General features: G+C 58.9%; 2 protein-coding genes across 15 annotated transcripts in view; one reads left to right on the plus strand and one right to left on the minus strand.

Moving 5' to 3' along the window:
- MRTFA (myocardin related transcription factor A) overlaps positions 1–10384 on the plus strand; it is a 201982-nt gene extending 191598 nt beyond the window's left edge. For 6 of the 14 annotated variants that reach the window (XM_082420586.1, XM_082420582.1, XM_082420590.1 and 3 more), the window contains 7 exons: positions 1184–1437; positions 1659–1830; positions 2831–4051; positions 4496–4591; positions 4980–5132; positions 5431–5542; positions 8550–10384. In XM_082420586.1, the coding sequence (XP_082276712.1) occupies positions 1184–1437; positions 1659–1830; positions 2831–4051; positions 4496–4591; positions 4980–5132; positions 5431–5542; positions 8550–9052 (2511 nt within the window). In that variant the 3' untranslated portion in view covers positions 9053–10384. The remainder of the gene's footprint in view (positions 1–1183; positions 1438–1658; positions 1831–2830; positions 4052–4495; positions 4592–4979; positions 5133–5430; positions 5543–8549) is intronic. The other 8 variants (XM_082420583.1, XM_082420592.1, XM_082420585.1 and 5 more) reach the window with 5 other exon arrangements.
- Positions 10385–10593: 209 nt separating this feature from the next.
- The window catches only part of SGSM3 (small G protein signaling modulator 3), a 34650-nt gene continuing 20501 nt past the window's right edge, over positions 10594–24742 (minus strand). The window contains 22 exon segments of the mRNA XM_082420605.1: positions 10594–10821; positions 11029–11089; positions 11177–11310; positions 11313–11346; positions 12034–12119; positions 12196–12244; positions 12375–12445; positions 12588–12740; positions 12913–12962; positions 13149–13203; positions 13344–13499; positions 13598–13725; positions 13896–13950; positions 14305–14529; positions 14805–14950; positions 15294–15489; positions 15716–15859; positions 16665–16772; positions 16845–17041; positions 19048–19114; positions 19551–19636; positions 22754–22839. Of these exon segments, the coding sequence (XP_082276731.1) occupies positions 10741–10821; positions 11029–11089; positions 11177–11310; positions 11313–11346; positions 12034–12119; positions 12196–12244; positions 12375–12445; positions 12588–12740; positions 12913–12962; positions 13149–13203; positions 13344–13499; positions 13598–13725; positions 13896–13950; positions 14305–14529; positions 14805–14950; positions 15294–15489; positions 15716–15859; positions 16665–16772; positions 16845–17041; positions 19048–19114; positions 19551–19636; positions 22754–22778 (2307 nt within the window). The 5' untranslated portion in view covers positions 22779–22839 and the 3' untranslated portion in view covers positions 10594–10740.

Below are 24742 nucleotides of genomic sequence, written 5' to 3' on the forward strand. Positions count from 1 at the left end.
CCTTTGCCCACTCCCCGTTTGCGAGAACAGCGTATGTGTGTTTATCCAACTTCCTCTTTCCCGGTAGTGCCTCGGCCTCTGTCCCAGCTCCCCAGCCCCGCCACGAACTCTCCTCCAAGCTGAGCCCCGAGCTGCCTCAGACCTGCCTCAGGTCGCGCTCCTCTCTCTGGGGGCTTTCCCTGGGCTCCCCGTCCTCTTCCCTTTCAGCGGGGTGCTGCCGGGCTGCCCTCGGCCTCGTTCTCGCGCCCTCGGCCTTGCCGGGGCCTCTCAGTGGACCCCCCTCCCTCCTCTCGGGTGCTCTCCGGTCCCAGCAGCCCCGCGCCTTCTCCCCAGCTCTCCCTACCCTGGCCAACCGCCACCTCTTCCCGACTTCTGCGAAGGGGCCACCGTTGTCAGGTGCTGTTGCCGAAGCTCAAAACCGTGACCTTGTAGCTGCTTGGCTGCCACATGCTCTGTTGTCCCTTCTGCCTCGGGACAGTCGGTCACCTCTGTCCACATCCCGTCAGTGCCCACGGCGCCCTGGTCAGACCCCAACTGAGCCCCGCATCGAGTCTCCACCCTTCCACCCGCCGTTCTCTGCTCAGGAGCCGCGAGGCCCTCCTCGCTCCTTCCCCAGCGCTCAGCGCCCTGCTTGCTCTTGCCCACACCCCCTCCACCCGCCTCACCCGGGAGACGGCCTCCCTGTGTGCCGGCCGCCCCGTCGTGAATGAACGTGAGCTTCTGGAGCCCCGGGTGCGGATCCCAGTCCCTGTGCGGCCTCGAGCGCGGGGCTTCCCCGAGCCTCTTCCCTCCCTTTCGAGCAGACGGGCCGCTTCCTGGGGAGGCAGGGTTTTTTGCAGGTCTGTGTGACGCGGTTTTTGTGAAGCGCCCGGTGTGGGCTGCGCGAGCTCCGTAGAACAGCTCTTTTCACCTCGTCGTCCCGTTCACTCTGTGCTCAGGGTCACAGGGAGGCTGCCTGGCCTGTGCACTGGGCTAGAAGCTCTTTTAAGAGCAGAGCAAGTCACAAGCCCCGCCCCCATCAGCCCCCGCCCCCTCCCTGGACAGTCCTGGGCACTGAGGAGGCCTCTGATTTGGGAGGGGTGCCATCCGGCAGGGAGCGTGGACAGGGCGGGGTGGGCGGCGGGGCCTTTCCAGAAGCCGCTCGGCTGCCCCTGACGGCGCCCTCTGTCTCCCGTGCCCGCAGCAAAGCCAACCCAAGTCTGCCGGTGAGAAGTCGCAGCGCAGCAAGAAGGCCAAGGAGCTGAAGCCGAAGGTGAAGAAGCTCAAGTATCACCAGTACATCCCCCCGGACCAGAAGCAGGACAAGGGGGCGCCCCCCATGGACTCCTCCTACGCCAGGATCCTGCAGCAGCAGCAGCTCTTCCTGCAGCTCCAGATCCTCAATCAGCAGCAGCAGCAGCACTACAACTACCAGACCATCCTGCCCGCCCCGCCCAAGTAGGCCCCGCCCCCCCGCCCCGCCCACACACCTGCCGCAGGCACCCGGGACGGGCAGATGCGGGCGGCCCTGACATGAAGGACCCTTTGGTCCGGGTCCTGCCGGAGTGCCCTGTGGGCGGGGCCCTTGCCCCTTGCCCCTTGCTCCTCTCCACCCGGCAACCCGGCCCGCCGAGGGCGAGACCTGGCGGGGGCTCATTCTTGTCCTTTCTTCCTCTCAGGCCAGCAGGGGAGGCTCTGGGAAGCGGTGGGGCCCCCCTGACGCGCAGCCTTTCCGCTACCAGCAGCAGCTCCGGCTCGGGCGCCCCTGGGCCCAGTGGGCTGGTACGTCAGAACAGCACCTCGTTGACTGGCAAGCTGGGGGCCCTGCCTGCCAACCTGGACGACATGAAGGTAGGCGGTCGCGCCCTTCCCCCTGGAGGCCTTGTGCCGTCGCCAGCCTGGCCTCTCGTGGGGGCGGTCAGGTGCTCGGTCTCAGGCAGGGGAGGCGGCCGGCCCAGGACCACGGCTGCAGGAGGCAGAGCGGAGCTCCAGCAGAGGCCCGCCTGGCCCTGGTCGTCCGCGGCATTAGCCTTGTCATCGTGGCCATCGTCATTAACGCCGCCAGCCAGTGTCTGTCCAGGGCCCCAGGGCTTACTGAGCACTTGTGCACCTCTCGTTTTCCTCAGCCTCTACAGTGCAGTGTGAGAAACGGGGAATGTTACCCCGGCTTAAGGATGAGCAAGCAGAGGCGTCGAGGGATAGAGAGGTTTGCCTGAGGTCATGGGCCCGGCCGGCAGAAGAGCCAGGGTTCAGACTCAGGGCTCCACTACAGCACCCGCCCTTTCCATGCGGCCGGCTACTGCCCTGCTGAATCTGCTCTACAAGTGCTGCGTTGGCCTGGGAGAGAGCAGCCCACACTTGGGCCACAGGCTGCGCTCGTGCCCTGGGCTTTGGAGGGTGGGAGACGCCCCAGGCCTGGCCTGTTTTCTCTGCCCTGATCAGAAAGGGGAGTGGATCACATTCTCCCTGGAGAGTTTGTCCTCTGAACCAGTCTGCTCCCTCCCTAGCAAGATGCAGCCCTTTTGGGGGGAGCTGGACACGGGCCTCAGAGTCCTTCATACCCGGCTCTAACTCCTAGCTCTGCCCATCACCAGCTGTGTGATCTTGAAGAAGTTATTTCACTTTCATGAGCTCAGTTTTCTCATCTGTAAAATCTAGTCAGTTCAATTAAGTATTTATTGAGCACCAGGCACCACGCCCCCAGCGTGAGGACGGCGGGGAGGAGGGGACCAGCCTGGCAGATGCACGTCTCGCCCCCCAGGGCTGTGGGAGGCTCAGGTGGTTGATGCACCCGAAGTGGCCATTGGGGTCCAGACAGACGAGGACTGCCCGGCTCTCCACCCCCTTGCAGGTGGCAGAGCTGAAGCAGGAGCTGAAGTTGCGGTCACTGCCCGTCTCGGGCACCAAGACAGACCTGATTGAGCGCCTGCGTGCCTACCAGGAGCAAGTCAGTCCCACCGCTGGAGCACCCAAGGCCCCCGCCGCTGCCTCCATCCTGCCCAAGGCTGGCGAGGTGGTGGTAGCCTTCCCCGCGGCCCGGCTAAGCACAGGGCCCACCCTGGTGGCAGCGGGCCTGGCCCCGGCTGAGGTGGTGGTGGCCACGGTGACCAGCAATGGAGTGGTGAAGTTTGGCAGCACGGGCTCCACACCCCCTGTGTCTCCCACCCCCTCAGAGCGTTCACTGCTCAGCACAGGCGACGAGAACTCCACGCCCGGGGACACCTTTGGCGAGATGGTGACGTCGCCAGTGACCCAGCTCACCCTGCAGGCCTCGCCGCTGCAGATCCTTGTAAAGGAGGAGGGCCCCCGCGCTGGGTCCTGCTGTCTCAGCCCTGGGATGCGGGCAGAGCTGGAGGGGCGTGACAAGGACCAGATGCTTCAGGAAAAGGACAAGCAGATCGAGGAGCTGACCCGCATGCTCCGGCAGAAGCAGCAGCTGGTGGAGTGGCTCAGGCTGCAGCTGGAGCAGGAGAAGCGGGCCCAGCAGCCCACGCCAGCCCCAGCCCCGGCCCTGGCCACGCTTGGTGCCGCAGTGAAGCAGGAGAACAGCCTTGCCAGCTGCCAGCTGAGCAGGCAGCCCCCGGGCCCTGATCACCCCTTCGGCCCCAGCCTCGCGGGCCCCACTGCCCACCATGTAGACACTTGTACCCTGGTGCCCTCGGCCGTGGTGGTGAAGCAGGAAGCTGTGCTGCCCGAGCCTGAACCAGTCCCGGCCCAGGTCACTCTTGGCCCCTCAGTGAAGCAGGAGAACAGCCTTGCCAGCTGCCAGCTGAGCAGGCAGCCCCCGGGCCCTGATCACCCCTTCGGCCCCAGCCTCGCGGGCCCCGCTGCCCACCATGTAGACACTTGTACCCTGGTGCCCCCGGCCGTGGTGGTGAAGCAGGAAGCCGTGCTGCCTGAGCCTGAACCAGCCCTGGCCCCGCAGCTGCTTCTGGGCCCACAGGGCCCCAGCCTCATCAAGGGGGTCACACCTCCCACGCTCCTCACTGACTCCACAGGGACCCACCTTGTCCTCACCGTGACCAATAAGAATGCAGACGGCCCTGGCCTGGCCAGCGGGAGCCCCCAGCAGGTACCTGGGTGTGGGAGGGGCAGGAGCCCCAGGAGGGTGTGAAGGCACTCTTCGTGACAGCGCCCTGTGCAGCAGGCTCCCCCGTGGCCGGGTGGGTTATGCTCGCGTCCTTTAACCTTCCCTTCAACCCTCCGAAACTGGGGATCGCCATCCCGGTGTCACCCAGGAAGGTGCTCAGAGTTGAAAAGGTTGAGGCACCTGTGTGAGGCCCCCAGCCTTGAGGGTGGGGCCACGAGGGCCTGCCCACTGCTCTGGCCCGTTGGCCTCAACCTTTCTGTGCCCAGCCGAGGGCTCCTGAGCAGCCCCACCCAGGCCGGGCCACTTCTGCCCCTGCTCTGTGGGGTGGGACAGGCCCAGGGGAGGGTCGGGGAAGCCCCTCCTGGGAGAGACTGAGGGCCGCCAGCCTGGGCCTGATGCGGGCTCCACTCCTCTCCTTCCCCTCAGAGAGGCCAGCTGTCCCCCACCAAGGTGACATTGGCAGCTGGCTCCCTGCTGCTGCCACCCTCGCAGCCCAGACCCTCAACTCAGCCTGGTCCAAAGGTGAGGCTGCTTTAGGCTTTGTGTGGCCTCTCAGCCCTGCCGAGCTGGGGGTCAGGGGGGCAGTGACAGGACTCGGGTACTCAGGAAGGGACACAGGCCCCTGAGCAGCCTCAGGCAGAAACTCCAGGGGGGAGAGGGGGAATCAGCCCAGAGACCCCCCTCTGCCCCGTGTGGCTTATACCAAACCCCAGGGAGCCAGTCGCCCTCTGTAGGGTCAGAGGTCAGGGCCTCCCCCATCCCACATCCCTTCTTCCTCGGGGGCTTCCACGAAAGCTCTCCGAGAGCCAGTGCAGGTGGCAGAGCTGCGCGCCTTGCCTGCCTGGAGTGTGTGGGCCCTGGGCTGTCACCCTCGCCCCAGCCACTGGTTCCCTCCCTTTCTCCTGTCTAGCTCTTGTCCCAGCCTGGCTCTCCAGCCCCTGGCCCACCAGGCCAGAGGGACCTGGAGCACCCGCCACAGCCCCTTTTTGGGCCCCGCACTTCTCTGCCGAAGAAGGAGCCACCTGGCTATGAGGAAGCTGTGAGCCAGCAGCCCAGACAGCAGGTAAAGAGGGTGGACCGGGGCCTGGCTGGGCTGGGCTGGGCTGGGCTCGGCTCCCACAGTCCCCCGGGCCTGGCTGGACGGTGGGGCAGGCAGGAGCCAGCCTCGCAGGTCAGAGAGGCCTTGGAGAGCAGCCGTCGGGCAGGAGTGAGTGTGGGCTCCAGGAGCCTGAGTGCAGGCCGCCGGGCTCTGTGGGCCTGGCTGCTGGCTCAGGGCCACAAGGTAGGGTCTGTGCCCTGAGCCAGGCTGGGGGGCCTCTTGTTCTGGACTTCCATCTCGTTTTCTTATTTTTGTGCCACAGGAAAATGGTTCCTCAAGCCAGCAGATGGATGACCTGTTTGACATTCTGATTCAGAGTGGAGGTAAAGTCCAGACCCGCCACTCTGCTCCTCGACCTCCTCCTTTCTTCACAGGTTGTCTCCATTCCTAGGCTGGTTGGTTATTGGGTTTGGTTTCGTTTTTTTTTTTTTTTTTTAAATGCTTTATTTTATACTTTTTTTTTTTTAATTAATTAATTAATTTATTTATTTATGGCTGTGTTGGGTCTTCGTTTCTGTGCAAGGGCTTTCTCTAGTTGCGGCAAGCGGGGGCCACTCTTCATCGCGGTGCACGGGCCTCTCACTATCGCGGCCTCTCGTTGCTGAGCACAGGCTCCAGACGCGCAGGCTCAGTAGTTGTGGCTCACAGGCTTAGTTGCTCCGCGGCATGTGGGATCATCCCAGACCAGGGCTGGAACCCGTGTCCCCTGCATTGGCAGGCAGATTCTCAACCACTGCGCCACCAGGGAAGCCCTGGTTTCGTTCTTGAACACGATGCCCGGCAGGCCTGGTGCTTTGGATGCGGTAACATGTGAGACGCGTCCCTTCTCCAAGGCCTGGGCAGGGACTCCCTGGGGTGCCGTCCTCGACACACGTTTGCCTGACCCTGACCTGCTGCGTGGCCAGCGCCGTGCCCGCAGCCCAGGGCGTAGCAGTGAGCAAGAGAGACGTTTGCCTTGGCGGGGTTTATAGCCCAGCGTGGGGAGATGAACGGTGAATGAAATAAGTAAATTATTGTATGTCAGACAGGTGTTAGGAAAAGCCGGGACGGGAAGGGTCGCAGGTGCGAGGGGTGTCAGGGTCAGCCTTGCCGGGCAGGTGCAGTTTAGCCGCAGGCGTTCCTGGGGAGCTCCTGAGCCTGCAGGGCTGACGGGCGCCGGGGGGCGGGGGTGGGGGGCGCCAGGGGCAGATTGGGAGGCCTGGTGGGTGCCGGGCGGAGGCCCATGGGCTCTGGGTGACACTGGAAGCCATGGCACAGCTTTTTTTTTTTTTTTTTTTTTTTAAATTTATTTATTTATTTATTTATTTTTGGCTGTGTCGGGTCTTCGTTTCTGTGCGAGGGCTTTCTCCAGTTGCGGCGAGCGGGGGCCACTCTTCATCGCGGTGCGCGGGCCTCTTACTGTCGCGGCCTCTCCCGTTGCGGAGCACAGGCTCCAGACGCGCAGGCTCAGTAGTTGTGGCTCACGGGCTTAGTTGCTCCGTGGCATGTGGGATCTTCCCAGACCAGGGCTCGAACCCGTGTCCCCTGCATTGGCAGGCAGATTCTTAACCACTGCGCCACCAGGAAAGCCCCATGGCACAGCTTTGAGGGAAGGGTTGCCCCGCTGGAAGGGCAGGAGCAGGGAGGCAGGCGCAGTGGTCCAGGCGCGAGCGGGGTGTGTGGGCCGGGAGTCAGCGGCGAAGTGCGGAAGGGCTGGAATCTGGGTGTATCTTGGAGAGAGCGCCGGTATGGTTTCCTCACGGCTTAGGTGTGTGGCGAGGGGACCCCAGGGCAGCCAAGGATGAGGCCGAGGGTGTGGGGAGTTACTGGGTGCAGCAGCATGAGCGCCGGGGGCGTGGGCCGGGGCGAGTGGTGGCCGCGTCAGTCGCAGCCTCAGTCCCTAGACAGCCGAGTGGAGGGCCACATGGCCAGCCCGGGCAAAGTCTGGGCTGAGTCAGGAGTTGGGGAGTTGCTGGCGTCCAGGGGGGCGTTCGGAGCAGTGAGGCAGGGCGAGCAGAGAGGGCGAGGTGGAGGCAGGGGCGCAAGCCAGTGAGGCTGAGCAGCAGGTGGGGAGGGTGGGAGTGCGCCCTTGAGAGGGTGACGTCCTGAGGCCATGGGCTGCTGATGGGCGGTCAGGGAAGACGAGAACCGAGATCCGGTCCCGGGCTGTGTTGTGGTGGCAGCTGGTGACCTCAGCCAGGGTGCTGCAGGGGGGCCAGGGCCAGAGCCTGCTTGAAGCGGGTTGAAGAGGCTGGTGCTGTGGGAGACAGCTGTTCAGGCGTTTATACACTAATTCCCCATTCCTCCGTGCCCCCCCGCACCCCCGTAACCTCTCTTCTCCTTCCTGTCTCTGAATTGATTATTCTAGATACCTTCTCTAAGTGGAATCATACACTATTTGTACTTTTGTTTCTGGCTGGCTTCACTTAGCATAATGTCCTCAAGGTTCTTCGTGTTGTAGCTTGTATCAGAATTTCCTTCCTTTTTGTGGCTGAATAGTATTCCATGGTGTGTATGTACCACATTGTGTTCAGCCCTTCATCCACTGGACATTTGGGTTGTTGCTACCTTTTGGCTATTGTGAGTAATGCTGTATGAACACTGGTATCTGTTTGAGTCTGTTTTCAATTCTTTGGGGTACATACCCAGAAGTGGAATTGCTAGATCATATGGTCATATTCTGTATTTTAATTCTTGAGGAACCACAGAACTGTTTTCCACACAGCTGTGCTGTCTTCATTCATACCAGCAACGCACAAGGGTCCCAGTTGTTCCACATCCTCACCAACACTTATTTTCAAGAAAGTTTTTTGAAAATAGCCAGCCTAGTAGTTGTGAAGTCACATACCTCACTGTGGTTTTGACTTGCATTTCCCTAATGACTAATAACGCTGAGCATCTTTTCACGAGCTTATACGCCACTTGAATATCTTGTTGGAGAAATGTCTGAGTTGTCTGTCCACTTTTCAGTTGGATTTTGTTGTTTAGTTCTAGTTCTTTATCTATTCTGGATATCATTTACCAGATACATAGTTTGCAGATATTTTCTCCCATTCCATGGGTTCTTTTCACTTGTTTTAATATTTTTGAAGTATAGTTGCTGTGCAGTCTTTTCAGTCTCGATAGTGACCTTTGATGTGCAAAAGTTTAAAATTGTTATGTAGTCCAGTTTATTTTTTCTTCCATTGCCTGTGCCTTTGGTGTTATAACTAAGAAATCATTACTAAATCCAGTGTCATGAAGATGTTCCCTTTTCTTCTAAGAGTTTTGTAGTTTTGGCTCCTAAATTTAGATCTTTGACCCATTTTGAGTTATTTTTTTGTATGTGGTGTAAGGCAGGGTCCCAACAGCAGGTCATCGTCAGGCTGGTTTATGACACCCATTGACTTTCTTGATTGGCAGAGATCTCAGCAGATTTCAAGGAGCCAGGGAAAGAGAAGTCTCCCCTGACAGCAGCCTGCGGGTCACCCCTGGCCACACAGCCGTCACCGTCCGCCGAGCTCCCTCAGGCTGTCCCGCCTCCATCCGGCTCGCCGGCCCTCCCTGGGCGCCTGGAGGATTTCCTGGAGAGCAGCACAGGGCTGCCCCTGCTGACCGGCGGGCACGAGGGGCCAGAGCCCCTCTCCCTCATCGACGACCTCCACAGCCAGATGCTGAGCAGCTCTGCCATCCTGGACCACCCCCCCTCCCCCATGGACACTTCGGAATTGCACTTTGCGCCTGAGCCCAGTGGCGTGGGCCTGGACCTGGCCGATGGCCACCTGGACGGCATGGACTGGCTGGAGCTGTCGTCGGGCGGGCCGGTGCTCAGCCTGGCCCCGCTCAGCACCACGGCCCCCAGCCTCTTCTCCACAGACTTCCTCGACGGCCACGACTTGCAGCTACACTGGGATTCCTGCTTGTAGCTCTGGGGGCTGCAGAGCCGGGGGCTGGGAGGGCTGGAAAGTCGGAGACCTCGGGAACTCCAGGGAGCTCAGCGCTCTCCTGCCTGATGCAGCCTCTCCACGTGGTCGTGAGTCCTGACAATCACAGGCCCTGCTTTCCCCTCCGTGGGAGGCCGGAGGAGGGTGTCCCCACACCTGGCTCTGGCTCATCAAGGAGAAGAGCTTCCAAGAAGCAGCTCTGGGTCCCACCCTGGGGTTTCGGAGGCCTGGATGGGCCAGGGGCTTCTATTTGACCTCCTTTTGTGAGGTCGGGGTGCACTTGCCTGCTGCAGTTTGCTCAGGAGGCGAGGCTGAGGCAGGGCAAGGGGTGCATGTCCTTCCTTCTCTCCCCCTTCCCTGCAAGGGAAGGAACTGGCTGGGCCTCTACCTCACCACCCTCGTGATGCCAACACTGACCCAGGCTTCCCGGGAGCGGGGGGGCTCCCTGCCATTTTAGTGTCTTGGTGTAGTGTAACCATTTAGTGGTTGGTGGCAAACATTTTCTGTACAGGTGTATATACCTCTATATTATATATCGCCATACACATATACACATATATCTTGGGGGGGGGTGGGAGGTGAATGCAGCCCCCCGCCCCCGTTCTGCTCTGTGCACACGGAAGGGCCTGAAGCCACCGCTCCTGGGGCTGAACACAGCTTACCCTGGCCCCACCCATCACTTGTATTTGACATGTAGACGCCTCATCACAGCCTGTGCCGCACCTGTCCTGCTTATCAGTGCCATGAGGGCGGAGGTGCTTCCTGGCCACCTGCCCACATTCCGTCCCGCTGCCTCACTGCAGCCACCACGGCCCTGGGACAGCAGTGGAGCCAGAGGTGGCCCTCAAGCTATGGCCTCTTCCTGCCCTGGGGCCTGGCCTCCCTTCTGGCCTGTCATTGTCATTCATAGGGGATCAGGGATGGAGTCACCAGAACCAGTGCTGGGACAGAGGTGGGAAAGCTGTGTGAACTTTTTAAAATAAAAACAAAAACCCCACTTGTTAGTCCATCTCGTTCAATCCATGGAAGGGAAGAGGTGGGTGGTGTGGCTGTGTCCTAGGTGTCCTAGCATCTGGGTGCCACGCTGTGACCCTGACTGCACCTCCCCGTGAGGCCACCTCCCATCCCTGGCTGTGCATTCTGGACCACTTCTCTGGGAAGAGCAGAACCTTGGACGTGCAGCTGGCTAGACAGAAGGTGGGAGAGATGCTTCTCAAAGACAGTTTATTTATAAATCAAAGAGGCCGGGGAGCCTTCAGCCACCCCCACCCTCCTCCTGAGCAAAACCTGACAGAACAGAGGTGGCATGCCACCTCACAAGGTTTTTGTTCAGCACAGTGAACCTGGGGCCCGGGGCCTCTGGTAAAGACCCTGGCCGGGCAGAGCCCTCCCCCGGGCGCTGAGAGTAACAGGCTGAGCCAGGCCCCCACCTTCTGCTCCTGCCACCTGCTGCCCTCCACCAGCACTCTGACACCCAGGGCGGTGTCCCCGGACTCCCAACCACGGTGCCCAGCCAGAGCTCCCGAGTGTGTCCTCCCCTCGACCTTGCAGCTTGGGGTGGGCCCGAGGCTGGCCAGCGCCGGGCTGTTCTCTTCTTGCTTGAGGAAGGGGCCTGGTAGCCAAGGGGTCTGGGGAGGCCTGGGTGTGACGGGGTCCTTGGAGGAAGAGCATCACCCGTCTATGTCCCAGCTGAAAAGGTGGTGCTTCACCAGCATGTCCTGGACGCCCTCCTTCAGGGGCTGCTTCTCCTCCTGCACAGGAACGGCCCTCCTGTCACGGCCGCAGGGCACACCACAGGGCCCAAGGGGCCAGAGTGGTTCTCACAGGCGACACCAGCACTCAGGGCCCCCAGGAGGCCTGCCTCAGCACCCACACGTCTGGGGGAGACCCGCCAGCACGAACACCCACACCGCCCCAGCCGCCATCCCTCCCGGGGAAGGCAGGACCCGACCACCCACCTCTCTCTTTGCAGGAAGTTCCCAGTCTTGGGAGAGGCTAAAGGCGAAGCAGCAGAGGACCCTGGAGGCGGAGGGAGAGGGAGGCTGTCAGCAGCCGCAGGGGGCTCGGCCCGCCCCTCGGCCCACCCCCGGGGCCGGGCCTCCTCACCGCAGCTCGCACTTGATCTGGACCCAGCCGGGGCTGCGCAGGAAGGACCAGGGCTGGTACCACTTCTCCACGGTCGGCAGGCTGGAGCAGAGCACCTCCAGCCACAGGTGCAGGACCTGCTCACTGGCCACAGGCAGGGCGGGGTCGGGGGCGGCTCCAGGCAGAGGGTCCTGAGGACCGTAGGCGGGGCTCTGCCCTCCCACACCGCACCGCGCTGGGCCACCCCCGCTCCAGGGCCCCTCCATCTGCACCCCCAACCTCCCTCCACTTGATGGCCTATGCAGGTGACCCCGCCTCCTTCCCTCTCAGCCACTCTGGCTCCTCCGCGTGGGGAGACGTGCCCAGGGGCCCAAGGTCCCTGTGGCCCCCACTCCCCTCGGTCCCGTGTCTGAGACTCGGCCACCACCACCCCGGGCCCCGGGGCCTCAGTCCCGCCGGTCAGTCGGGGAGCGACACGCCCGCTCGCTGGCCGGTGGGCCCACGGTGTGTTCCGAGCAGGTCTCGGGGACCCCTGCCCCGCCTCTCCAGGTCAGGGCAGCCTGGAGGCCGCCCCTCTGCTGCATGGCAAGTGCAGAAACACCGCACTCAGCCTGGCCAAGGTCCGAGCCTCGCACAAGCCTGCAGCCCCTCCGGCAGGTGCCCCTCCCTAGTTTGCAGCCACATCCCTGGTGAGCCTTCACTGCTCACCTTGCTGAAATCTGTGCTCCCCAAAACCCGAGCGCCAGCCCCGCGCCCCAAGCCGTGGCTGGTCTCACGCTGGAGGAGGGGCTTCAGGAGCCACCCTGGCCGTCTTCCACCTCCGTCTGCCCAGCTCAGGCCCCCCGCAGCCCCCACTCAGCAGCGGTGCAGACACTCACTTGAGCCCCACGCAGATGAGGGAGCGGAGCTTGACGTCCATTTGTGCATGTGCAGCGTCATGGGTCACGTTAACGGACTGCACAGCCTGGAGGGCACAGCTGTCACTCAGGTGTCCCCAGCTGCCAACCCTGAAGGCCTGTCCCGCCCACGGCCCTGCTTACCCGGTAGAGCAGCTCCTCTGGGGTCAGGACTTTGCCATCTTCATCCAACCTGAAAGGGGGGACCAAAGCTGCCAGCGCTGCCCTGGTGGGCCCGGGCCGCTCCCTCTCCCTCCTCCATCCCCAGCCCCAGGCTGCCGGGTGACCCTGCCAGGAGGACACCGAGGCCAGGGCAGGGTTACCTGTACGTCTTACACAGCACTAGGCGCGAATACACCGAGTCGAAGTCTCTCTCGACCTCCCGGCCCGCCGCCTGGGGGGCAGGGTGAGCGTCAGGCAACGGGGTAGATACCAGGTCAAAGCCACAGAGTCCAACTGAGTTCAGGTCACCACCCCACCAGCTCCTGCCACCAGCTCCGCAGGGTGCAGGGGCTCAGGGAAGAGGACTGACTCACCTCCTCGATAAACAGCCAGGGGTGGCAGGCGCCCCCAAGCAGGGAAGGCTTCTTCAGCCCGTGTTCAAACAGGGCCTTCAGGGCCGGGCAGAGGGTCCCTCGCACGAGGTCCGTGACCCCCTCTGTCACAGAATCGTCCCCCGCGATGGAGTACTGAGGGTGGAGGACAGGGTCTGAGAGGCCCCAGCCAGCCCCTCCCTGTCCTCACAGCCACTGCCACAAGCCACATGCGCTCGGGACGCAGGCCCTGCAAGGAGGGTGCAGGCCTCGCGGGCCAGAGGCAGCAGCGGCTCCGGGGACGGGCCTGCCTCGTGCGTACTCTCACCTCCTTGCTCCGCTCATCCAGGACTTCCACAAACTTTGCTGGAAACCAGCCTGTGGGAGAAGCAGGGCCCGTGAGAAGCGGGCGTCCTGGCGTCCTGATGCTCCCCCCAGTGGGGCTGAGGACACACGGGAGCGACGGAGGCCGCTGTCTGAGCAAACCCAGTGCCCGCTACAGCTTCCCAGCCAGGCCCGCCTTCCCCTCGCCCAGTGTGACACAGGACCAGACGGAGGCCTCACCTCTCAAGCCATTCAGCTCCCCCACCCAGCAGTGCTCGTCCTTCTGGGAGATGATCTGCGGAGGAAAAGGGCGGGAAGCACAGCTCCAGTTGCCTGGCTTCGTCCTTGGCTGGGAGCTCTGGCCACCTGAGGGCTCGGCCAACCCGCCCGTGGCCTCGGGGCTGGCGGGGACGAAGGTGCCCACTCCCCGCTCACCGTGATGATGTCGTTCTTGCGGAAGCCCAGCTCGTCATCATCGTGGCGCTCGAAGTCCAGCAGGGCCTTGGCCCGGCGTGGGTGGCCGCGCGAGCATGCCACGTAGTTCTCGTGGTCCCTCTGGTGGCTCTCCATGCTGTAGTCCGGGCTCAGCTCCTGCTGTGGAGGCAGAAAAGCCCGCCGCGAGGGGGCGCTTGGAACAGGGCTAGGGCCCCTGCTTGAGCTGTGTGCACAGCCCGGGACCTGAGGCTCACCACACTGCAGTTCTTGGGGTCTGTGCACTGGAAGTGGCGTGCCACGCGCAGGATGGCTTCCCGGAGGTCGGCCACCAGCTCCGTCTGCTTGATGTTCTTGGCCTTGAGCGCCTCCAGGTCGTCCTCCCCTGCGAGGCCCAGAGAGCAATGGCGGCCGTGGCCCAGCCCGGCCCTGTCCCGACTCCAAGGAAGCGCAGTCCACACGGGGTGTGAGGCCAGACGCCCCAGGTCTGACCGCCCCTGCCGCCCCGCTCTCAGAGCCCAGCCCAGCGCTTGGCCACCCACGCGGAGTTCTCACCGAAGAGCAGCGACGTGATGCCAGACTTCCTCCGCTGGGTCCTGCGGCGGACAACCTGCAGGCGGGGAAATCAGGTCGGCGGCAGCCCCAGGCACCCAGCGCCCAGCCAAGTGGATGGCGCCCCAGCACTGGGGACGGTGAGCAGAGCCCTTCCATGCAGAGGCCCGGCTGGCATCTCACTCGTGCCGCCTCCTCTGACATGGCCTCTGAGGCCGGCTCTGAGGCTCAGAAACATATCGTCAGTTCAAATCTGGGTCTGTCCTACGCCCAAACCAGGCGGGTCCCAGCAGAGACGCGCCAAGGACAAGGCAGCAGGTCCCTGCACAGCTGTGGTCTGGCCAGGCTGGGCCCTGGGTGCTGAGCTGGAGGGGATGGTGGTGAGCTGGGGCCTCCTCCCTCACGGGCCCACCTGAGAGAGGTTGGCGGCGGGGCTGGCGCCCAGGAGCTGGCCCTGGTCGGCTAGGAGGTAGGCCAGGTGCTTGCGGCGCTGGCTCTCCACAGCCACATCAGTGAGGGAGCCCGCCAGCCGCATGGCCTCCCCCAGCAGCAGGTCCGCGTCCTCCATCTGCGACGGTATGTCCGACAGCGTGTTGAAGATGGAGGCCGAATTCTCCGACTGGATCAGCTCCTCCTCCTGGGCCATGCGAGGGGCGAGGGGGGCGCGGTCACTGCCTGGCTGACCCCAATCACTGGCCTCAGGTATGTGTGACTTCCCTGGATGGTCCAGCTGAGGACAGGGAGGCCCTGCCCCAGGAGAGAGACCTCCCTCCTCCCCGGGGCCTCTCCAGAGGGGCCAGGGCTCAGGCCACATGACACTGAGACCCGGACTGGAGCAGAGGTGGAGGGAGGGCAGACCCCGAGGAGGCTGCCAGGACAGCTGCATCTGGCACCTGGGGCTCCGGCCTTCACCTTGAGGCGCAGCATGCCCAGCGTGGTCTGGAACAGCACCAGGGAGCCCTCGTAGAAAAACAGGTCCCAGAGGCGCAGCAGCAGCCTGATGTGCACCACGCTGGCGAAGGCCGTGAGGAACCAGTGCAGTGTGATGAGGGACAGCTCTGTGGACACACACCAGAGGCCCTGAAGCGGGGACCAGGGACGGCCAGAGAGGAGGGGCATCCCCCAGGCACGCAAGCCGTGGAGGAGGTGGAGCGAATCTCCCAAAGCAGCAAGGGGCCATGCTTGCTCCACGGCAGAGAGGAGGCGGGGCGTCAGGGACCGTCAGAGAACAAGAGAGCAACGAAGGAAGCGTGAGTGGCCGTCGTCAGATGAGCTCCTTTCCTCCCCCTGAGCTGCCAGCTGCCCCATCCTCAGCTGGGTCCTGAGGCCTCAGATGTGCAGCACCTGAGCCAGAGCTCGGGACCCCCTGACCCCAGAGCAGAGGTGGGCTCGGGCCCTTACCGATGTCATGCTCCTGGAGCAGCCTGTCCAACCGAGGCAGGTACTGGACGATGAGGTGGCGCAGGAGCCGCTGGTCGGTCTGGACGCCCAGCAGGGTGGTGCTGAAGTAGGAGGCGGGGAGCAGGTCCTCGATGATGGCGCACATCATCCAGAAGGCGTCCTCCTCCTCCAGGAACAGCAGGAGGCAGGCAGCCACCTGGCCGGGGCAGGGGGTAAGGGGCCTCTGCCCAGGTGTCCATGCAAATTAGAAGAGGCACCCCCTCGGGGGTGACTGGTTAGAACAAGGCGGCCTCTGGTGGGGGGGGGCGGGTCACACCACAGACAGCATGCCTGCCTCAGGCTTGGAACCCCTCCCTGCTTGGGGACCCCCCCACTCCACCCCCTTCTCCAGGCCTACTGCCCCCGTCCCGCGCTGTGCTCACCATGCCCGTGCCCTGGCAGTAGCCGATCTCCGGGTAGAGCCAGGCCAGCGCTCGGAGCACCCTGCGCAGGCGGGGTACGCCCACGCTGCTCACGTGGGCGAAGCAGGCGTTGCTGGGCATGGTGCGGAGCAGGTCCTTCTCAATCTGCTGGCAGCCCGCCCACAAGAGCCTGTGAGGCACAGGAGCAGGCGCACAGCCTCCGCACCCCTGACACCGAGACCCCCGGGAAGGAGGCCGGGGGCCCCTGTGTGGGGCAACCTCAGGTTGGCTTCTCTCCCAGGAATGGGCATTCCTCAGGCTCCGGGTCAAAGTCACCCTCCTCCCTTCAGGATTAGAGCCCAGCTGGTGTGCAGCTGGTGCCACGTGATTCACGGGGGAGCCTCTGAACATAAAATTACAGATTCCCAGGCCTCAAACCACAGTTGTGGAATGAGGATCTCTGGAATGAATCCTGGAAACCTGTATTTAAAATCTCCAGGGGAGGGGCTTCCCTGGTGGTCCAGTGGTTAAGAATCCGCCTTCCAATTCAGGGGACGTGGGTTCCATCCCTGTTCGGGGAACTAAGATCCTACGTGCCGCGGGGCAACTGAGCCTGCGCGCCACAACTAGAGAAAAGCCCACGTGCCGCCAACGAAAGATCCCACGTGCTGTAACTAAGTCCCAACAGAGCCAAAATAAATAAATGAATAAATAAAACAAACAAAAAAAATCTCCAGGGGATCCTAATGTGCACAGGTCCAGTGGCCTTTTTGACAATCCCTCCCCCCAGGCCCTGCCCGGGCCCCCCGCCACAGAGGGACCAGGAGGAAGCTGGCTGGCTCCAGGCACACGTCTGTAGGTGCAAGGACTGCCCAGGGCTGCCTCACGGCTGCCGAGCTCTGCCGAGCTCTCCCAGGCCCCCCCGAAGGGCCTCCCCCTGCCCCCCCGCCCTCCCCAAACAGGGCCCCACCTGCTTGGCAGCAACGGTCTCGTCATTGGCGCTGTCCTTCACGATCTCTCGGTAGGACAGCTCGGAGTTCCTCTTCTTCTGCAGGGCCCCGGAGAGCCGCATCCACAGCTGATGGGGGGAGCACGGCGCTCAGTCCCCAGGGAGCCCCGAAGCCCTCGGCGCCCGCGGGCCCCACCTCACCTGCGGCCTCATGCTGTGGGGCACCCCGGCCAGCACCAGGGAGCGGAGCTTCTCCGAGCGGGGCAGGGAGATGGCAATCTTGTCCCAGGTGAGGTCCCCCACGTCGTGGTTGTGGGTGAACTCCAGGTGGGCCTGCCAGCGCAGCCTCTGGGGGGGGTCCTCCAGCAGCTGGCCTGGGCGGGGGGCGCCGTCTGCGCCTGTGGGGGAGGAGGGAGAGCGACACCCGCCACCTGTGCCCTGAGAGCAGAGGACTGGGCTCTGGGTCCGCCGCCCAGATCTCACCACCTTTCCAAGCATCTCCCGTGGCACCCCGAACAGCCAGCGCGAGCTCTTCGCTTTCACCCCCAAACCAGACCCACGAGGCCACCCCCGACCAGGTGCTCAGGCTCCTCCTCCTCGGAGCACAGGCAGAACCTCGGCCCTCACGCCCCTCCGACCACGGCCCTAGTCCAAGCCGACAGCCTCCTCACCGGCCTCCTAGTGCTGCCCTGCCTCCCTAGAGGCTGCCCACAGCCCCGTCACAGCTCAGAGCCTCTCACGCAGATACAGCGCCCGAGCCCCGCCTCCTCGCGCCCTGCTCCCTCCACCCCAGCTCCTCCCCACAAATCCACTCCCGCCTCAGGGCCTCTGCACCTGTTACTCCCCTTCCTGGCCACACTCACTGCCCCACTTCCTCCCAGTCTCTGTTCAAACGTCTCCCACCTCCCCTCCTCTCCCAGCCTCTTCTTGCCCCCAGCATACATTTGTTTGTTTACTGCCTGGGAACTCAGGAGGCCAAGACCGCCTCTGGCTCTGTTTGAGGCACTGGGGATGCACAGTGGGGCGGGGCCACCCCACTGAGCCTCATCCTTACTCATCCTAAAGCCATGCCCTTGGCCTCCACTTTCTGAAACTTCACCTTCAGTGAATTCACATAAAGTGCACAAACTTTAAGTGTACACTTTGTTGAGTATCAATAAACAAATGTCTAAACACTGACAGTCTAAACGCTGTCCCCATCAAGATACAGAATACTTCCATCATACTAGAAAGTTCCCTGTGCTCCTCTCAGGCCCAGCTTTTACCTTCTAAATATCTGCCTGCAAACTAGAGAACAAGGAAGACTCATCAGAACTGGGAATACGAGTGACCTGAAGATGACTGGTCTCACTCAGTCAGTCAGTTAACATCTGGTTGGTAACAGGCTACCCTGGGTTCTGGCAGACGGCTTTCCAACAGCCCACTCGACAACAACAGGTGTCTTTACAGTAGAAAATAATGGAAATGGCCTAGGGGCCCACTCACAGAAGAATGGTTATAAAAATATGATGACAGGAACTTCCCCGGTGGCGCAGTGGTTAAGAATCCGCCTGCCAATGCAGGGGACATGGGTTCGAACCCTGGTCTAGGAAGATCTCACATGCCGTGGAGTAACTAAGCCCGTGTGCCACAACTACTGAAGCCCGCGCGCCTAGAGCCTGTGCTCTGCAACAAGAGAAGCCACCGCAATGAGAAGCCCTCGTACAGCAACGAAGACCCAATGCAGCCAAAAATAAAAAATTTTTTTAAAAATTAAAAAAAAATATGATGACAAATCCATTATAATTACAAGGATAGTATACAGCCACTGAAAAACATGCTTTAAAGAGGTCTTAACGGACAGAAAAAATGCTCATGGAATAATGTTAACAGATATAAGAGCAATATAAAAACATGTATATGATATCATCTTAGTTATGAAAAGTTACATATGGATACACACAAAGCCAGGAAAAAAATACATTGAAATGTCAGCAGTTATCTTCAGGTTGTCGGATAATGGGTTGTTTTAATCTTTATATCTTGATGTAGTTTTAAAATTCTCTATAATGAACATTATTGCTTTTATTATCATATGAAGATCAATAAAATTAATCTTAAAAAAAAAAAACCCAGGGAATTCCCTGGTGGTCCAGTGGTTAGGAGTCGGTGCTTTCACTGCCAAGGGCGTGCGTTCAATCCCTGGTTGGAGAACTAAGACCCCACAAGCTGCGCAACACGGCAAAAAAAAACCCCAAAGGATTCCAGATACTTATAACAGCATCACCATCAGATGTGGCTCTGTCCTTGATTCTGGAACATCTGGGTAAAACATCTAGAGCCCGAGGCCACAGCAGTGTAATCAGTCACTGGAGCTGGTCCTCCCCAAGGAAGTGGAGAGATTACACCCGAGGGGCTGTCTCACCTTCCTTGTCCACGCGGAAGCCGAACTCATCATAGCAGAACTCTGGTTGCTCCACTGCCTCTTCCTTCTAGACCCAGGAGTAGGAAGAGTCAGCCTGGGGCTACGTGCACTGCTGCCATGCCTCCCAGCCTCCCTGACTCAGACCAAAGGCCACCCTTCCCTGAAGCTTCTGTGGTCATCACTCAGCTACGGGGGCCACGACCCTCTTGAATTCTCCCAGAGTTTTCCTCAGAGGTCAAAGATAAAATCAAGGCAAGAAACACGTTTTATGTATTTCTGTGTCCCCATAATACTGAGAGCAGAGTGCCATACTTGTTCCCCAACCTAATGCCCGATTCACAGGGAACGTGGAGCTAAGATGCTGTCTCTGATGGGGGCTTCTGACCCTGTGTGAATACGGGGGAGTGGCCCCCCTCCCAGGATGCCTGCAGCGGGCAGTGGGTCCCCTTGGGTGCCCCAGCGTGGGAGCAGAGCCACTGGCGCCCGTTGGCTGACTGCTGTACCTGTGTGTACTTGGCCAGGATCTCCTGGGGCCACATGCTAGGAGTCAGGGCTGAGAAGGGGCCACTGGCAGAAGGTATGTGGCTTCCTAAAACCAAGGAGGACCAGGAATAGGAGATGAAGAAAATGCAGAGCACTCAGGGGGAAAATTCAAGTTGAGACACCCCCTCTCCCTTCCTCTCCCCCCCGTCCCACCCACAGAGTGCCAGCATTAAAGGACTGGACCATCTAGAGTGGGATGGATGGGGGAGGGAAGAAACCTAGCAAAGTACAACTTTCTGGAGGAAGGAAAAGGAAGCCAGCAGTGTGTTACAAGACATAACCAGACTTCATCTCCTTGCCTCTCCCTCCACCTTTGAGTGAGGATTTGCAGGCTGGAACGAGAAGACAGGGATTCAGGAAAACTGAGAAGAGAGTTGCAGTAACTCTCCCAGATGCCCATCAGACGACTTCCTCCTTCCTCCACCTCTTACCTGGATGGTCCACGTGACCCTCGAAGGTCCGTGGAAAACAAGCCTGCTTCCCTCCCACCGGGGTGTCCTCCTGGATAAGACCTCCCTTCCCCCTGGAGAGCCTGTCGCCCCATGTCCAAGCCAGGCCCCTGCCTCCCACCTGACATTGTGTGGAGAGGACAGGCAAGTCTTCTGTAGATCCAGACTCAGGAGTTTCCTATCCTAATATCTTACAGCTGGAAGGCTCCTCAAGCTTCATCTGGTCCAGAAACATTTACCCTGGTAGGAGGGCAAAGAGGAAAGTCATTTAACGCAGCCCCTCTCCTGGGAGTCCTTTCTACCCGACTCTAATTTGCTGGCCCAGAGGTGGTGGGGAGGTAAATCCTGGCCACTGTTTGACAGGGAAGGAAAAGTCACACTTGAAAGAAAAAGCCTCCTATTCTGAACATTTCATCCAAGAGCATACACTTTGAAGAAGCTACAAAACTATTGTTCTCCAACAGCTCTGTGAGCCAAGAGGAGGGTCTGCTCAGTTCCCATACTACTAAGGAAGGAGAGGATCACACAGACAGACTTCCTGATGCTCTGTACTCAGGCAAATGTTTCTTAAAAAAGAAAACAAAAACCAGCCACCACCAAAACTTCCATGAATAGGTTCCTCTGAGCCAGAAGTTTTGAGGAATCACTTAGGTACAACACTTCTGAGTCAGTGCCTCCACTCACCCGACACCGACGTTTCCACTTCATCCACCAGTCTGCTCGACTACACCTTCCAGCACCTCACAGCTGGGCAACTAGGAAATTGCCATCTAAGTCTCTCATGTCACTGTTTAACCCCTGCCTCCCTCCTTTTTTTGTCCTCTTAAAAAATGACTCAACAATTAAAAAGACAAACAGCCCAATTTAAAAATGGGCATAAGGGGACTTCCCTGGTGGTCCAGTGGTTAGGACCCCACACTCCCAACGCAGGGGGCCTGGGTTCGATCCCTGGTCAGGGAACTAGACCCCGCATGCCACAACTAAGAATTCCTCATGCCACAGCTAAAAGATCCCGTGTGCCACAACTAAGATCCAGAGCAGCCAAAATAAATAAATAAATAAATATTAAAAAGAAATAAAAATGGGCATAAGATTTAAATAGACATTTCTCCAAAGAAGAGACATAAATGGCCAATGAGCAGGTAAAAAGATGCTCGACATCATTAGTCATCAGGGAAATGCACATCAAAACCACCATGAGATTCTACTTCACACCCACGAGAATGGCATACTGGAGACAAAAGTCTTTTTTTTTAATATTTTATTTTATTTATTTTTGTCTGCGTTGGGTCTTCGTTGCTGCGCGCGGGCTTTCTCTAGCTGCAGCGAGCAGGGGCTACTCTTCATTGCAGTGCACGTGCTTCTCATTGCGGTGGCTTCTCTTGTTGCAGAGCACGGGCTCTAGGCACGCGGGCTTCAGTAGTTGTGGCACGTGGGCTCAGTAGTTGTGGCTCGTGGGCTCTAGAGCACAGGCTCAGTAGTTGTGGGCCACAGGCTTAGTTGTTCCGTGGCATGTGGGATCTTCCCGGATCAGGGCTCGAACCCGTGTCCCCTGCATTGGCAGGCGGAGTCTTAACCACTGCGCCACCAGGGAAGTCCCTGGAGACAAAAGTCTTAAGAGCAGTGTTTGGCCATATGGGATGAATACACTTAGGCACATAGCTCCTGTTTGTCCTACAGCAGTAGGCACCTGCCATTAAAACTTATCTTCAACATCAAAAAAAAAAACGACAACAGTTAGTGTTGGTGAGGATGTGGCGAAACTGGAAGCCTCATACTCACTCTACTGGTGGGAATGTAAAATGGTGGGCTGCTGTGGAAAGTACTCTTGACAGCTCCTCAAAAGGTGAAACACAGAGTTACCACATGACCCGGGAATTCTGCTCCTCGTTATTTACCCACAAGAAATGAAAGCAAGTGTCCACACAGAAACTTGTACTTGGATGTTCACAGCAGAATTACTCATAGCCAAAAAAGCAGAAACAACCCGTATGTCCAAGAACCGAAGAAGGGCTATATGAAATGCATAGAATATCCATACAATGGAATATTATTCAGCTATAAAAAGGAATGAAGTGCTAATAATGCTATAACACAGGTGAACCTTAAGAATATTATGCTCAGTTAAAGATGCCAGTCACAAGAGGATGAATATTGTATGATTCTATTTAAATGAAATGTCCAGAAGAGGCAAATCCCTGAACACAGAAAGTAGCTTAGTGACTGCCAAGGGCTGGAGGAGAGGGGAAGGCACAGTGACTGCTAATGGGTACAGGGTTTCTGTTTGCAGAGATGAAAAGAGTTCTGGAATTGGAGAGTGGTGATAGTTACACAACAGCATAAAATACTCAAACCACTGAATTATACACTTTAAAAATAGCGAACTTTGTACCATGTGAATTATATCTCAATTTAAAAAAAATAAATAAGCCATCAACTGAGGCGTCAGCACTTGGGGCTCCCTCTGACTTCCTAATTCTAGCCTGCTCCTATTAGAACAGGCAAGAACCTATTATCACCCACTCGAGCTTCAACAGAAATGCAGTTTGAGGGGTGGCTTTCTCAGCCTTTTTCTGAATATGAAGCCTTTTACTTCTACCTTTTACTTCTAACCATGAAATGAAAGGAAGGTAACATAAATGGAAGGTAACAACGGAGATGTGGGTGAAATATTTTAGGGCAAGTTGCCTTCTAGGTTTTAGAATCATATTCACCTAGGCCTAGACCTCCTTTCGCCATTTTTCAGGTGACAGGAGCTCAGAGGTGACAGCTGTTGGCCTCATCTCCTGCGTGCTGTCTGCTGTTGGGAATTCAGGGTAAATGAGAAGGGTCAGGTGAGTGAGAAAGAAACAAAAAAGGAAAATCAAAGAACCACTTTGAGGGCACCGTGAGAAGCGTGAGAAAACATTACCCTATGGACCCTTTACTCCAGCGAATGTTGAAAAATGGGCACATGAAAAAAATCCCAGTTCTCTTTAAAGACACACTTGCAAATCTGGGGCCAAACAGCTTGTCCCAAGGGCAGCTCAGCTGGGTCACCAACCTCTACTCCTGCCCCCAGACACACCCTGACCGGGCCACATTTGGGCTAAATGCCCATCGTGGAGGCTTTGATGCCCAGCTGGGAGGGAGCCCTCTTGCTTCCAGGCAAGCCTTGCTGAGAAACAGATGGCAGAACCCGCTTCCCTAATGGGCCAGCCATCCTAGACTTGTCTGTCTGTTCTGCGTGAGGAAAACATAACGTCTTCCTTCAGTATAACAGGTATGCGGGGCCTGGTTTGAATAAGAATTCTGTGCTGGATGGAGCAAGTATTTTAACATTAAAGGGACTGAGCTAGAAGTTCTTAAAATCACGTCACCGTTCAGTCCTCACAGCATATTCTGAAGCAGATTATCTCTGGTCCTCACACACGAGAAAACGAGCCTAGAAGAGACGCACGTACAGTCTCCCAAATGGACCCTGATAAATGTGCCCCCTGCACCACCATGCTGGGGAGATGATGTCACTCGGCCACCAGCTTGACAGTGCCAGGAAATAACCCCGTGCTCGGCCAGGCCACCGCTGGCCTGGAGCCCTGGGCAGGCACACTGCTGTGGCACCAGCGTTAGGAGGGCAAGGCTTCCGAGCTCATCCTCTGCCACCTTTGTGCAGAGGCCGGACGGCGCTGCGGTTAAAGTGAAGACCTCTCCAGACAGACAGATGTGGATTCAAATCCCGGCTCTGCGGCTCCCCCCTTGTTATAACCTTGGGCACGTTCACGTCACCTCTCTGAGTCTCAGTTTTCTTCTCCACAGACGGGAGTAACAGTACCTATGTCTCACAATGGTTATGAGGATGAAGCGAGAACGCAAAGAGCCCCAGCACACTGACACACAGCGAGTGCTCAGGAAGCATCAGGCAATTAGCAGGAGTCCTCATAATTTCCAGAAAGTTACTGTGAATATCTGGGCCCTCTACACTGAGGTTACTCAAGGCCACATGATACTGCTGATATCCATCCAGCCATTACAACCTGTATGAACGACAACTTCGTATGGTTCAATGTAACATATGCCAGCTGGGATCATCAGAAAGACTCCTCATCATTGACGCCTCAGAGGTAGTGACTTGGCTGTTTCTTCCAGAAGGGCAGAGAAAGTGTGGAGGAAGCAGGCGTTGTCTATAAGTGGAAGAAAAGAGCTGTCTCTGGCTGTGGAGGACTGAGGGGCCTGGAAAGACAATTCTCAGTCCACAGCTCCCTTTCCCAGCCTTGGCCTGCCCCCCTCATTCATTCACTCAACAGTTACTGAGCACCGCCACGAACCACACATGGTTCTAAGGGTTGAGACGCAACAGTGAAAAACCAAAGTCCCAGCCATTACATCACAGCAGAGAATCAGACAACAAACATAAACACAGCTGTGTTAGATGGTGCTAACTACAGGACTCTGAGGAAAATAAAGCAGGATAAGGCACAGGAGAGTCAGGAGAGAGGAGCCACGTAGCCAACGTAGTCAGGAAAAGCTCTTTGAGCATAAGGTGACATCCAAGCAAAGGCCCAAACAAAAGGAAGTGGAAGACCAAATCCTATGGCTCCTGAGGGAAGGAAGATCCAGGCAGCAGGAGCAGCAGGGTGAAGACAAGGCAGAAACAGAGGTGGCAGGTGAAGTAGCTGCAGGGCAGAGGGGCTGGGGAGGAGCTGGGGAGGGGGAGGGGGAGGAGG

Source organism: Balaenoptera physalus (genome assembly GCF_965194825.1).
Source record: "Balaenoptera physalus genome assembly, chromosome: 13".
In the NCBI taxonomy this organism is placed as follows: Eukaryota; Metazoa; Chordata; class Mammalia; order Artiodactyla; family Balaenopteridae; genus Balaenoptera; species Balaenoptera physalus.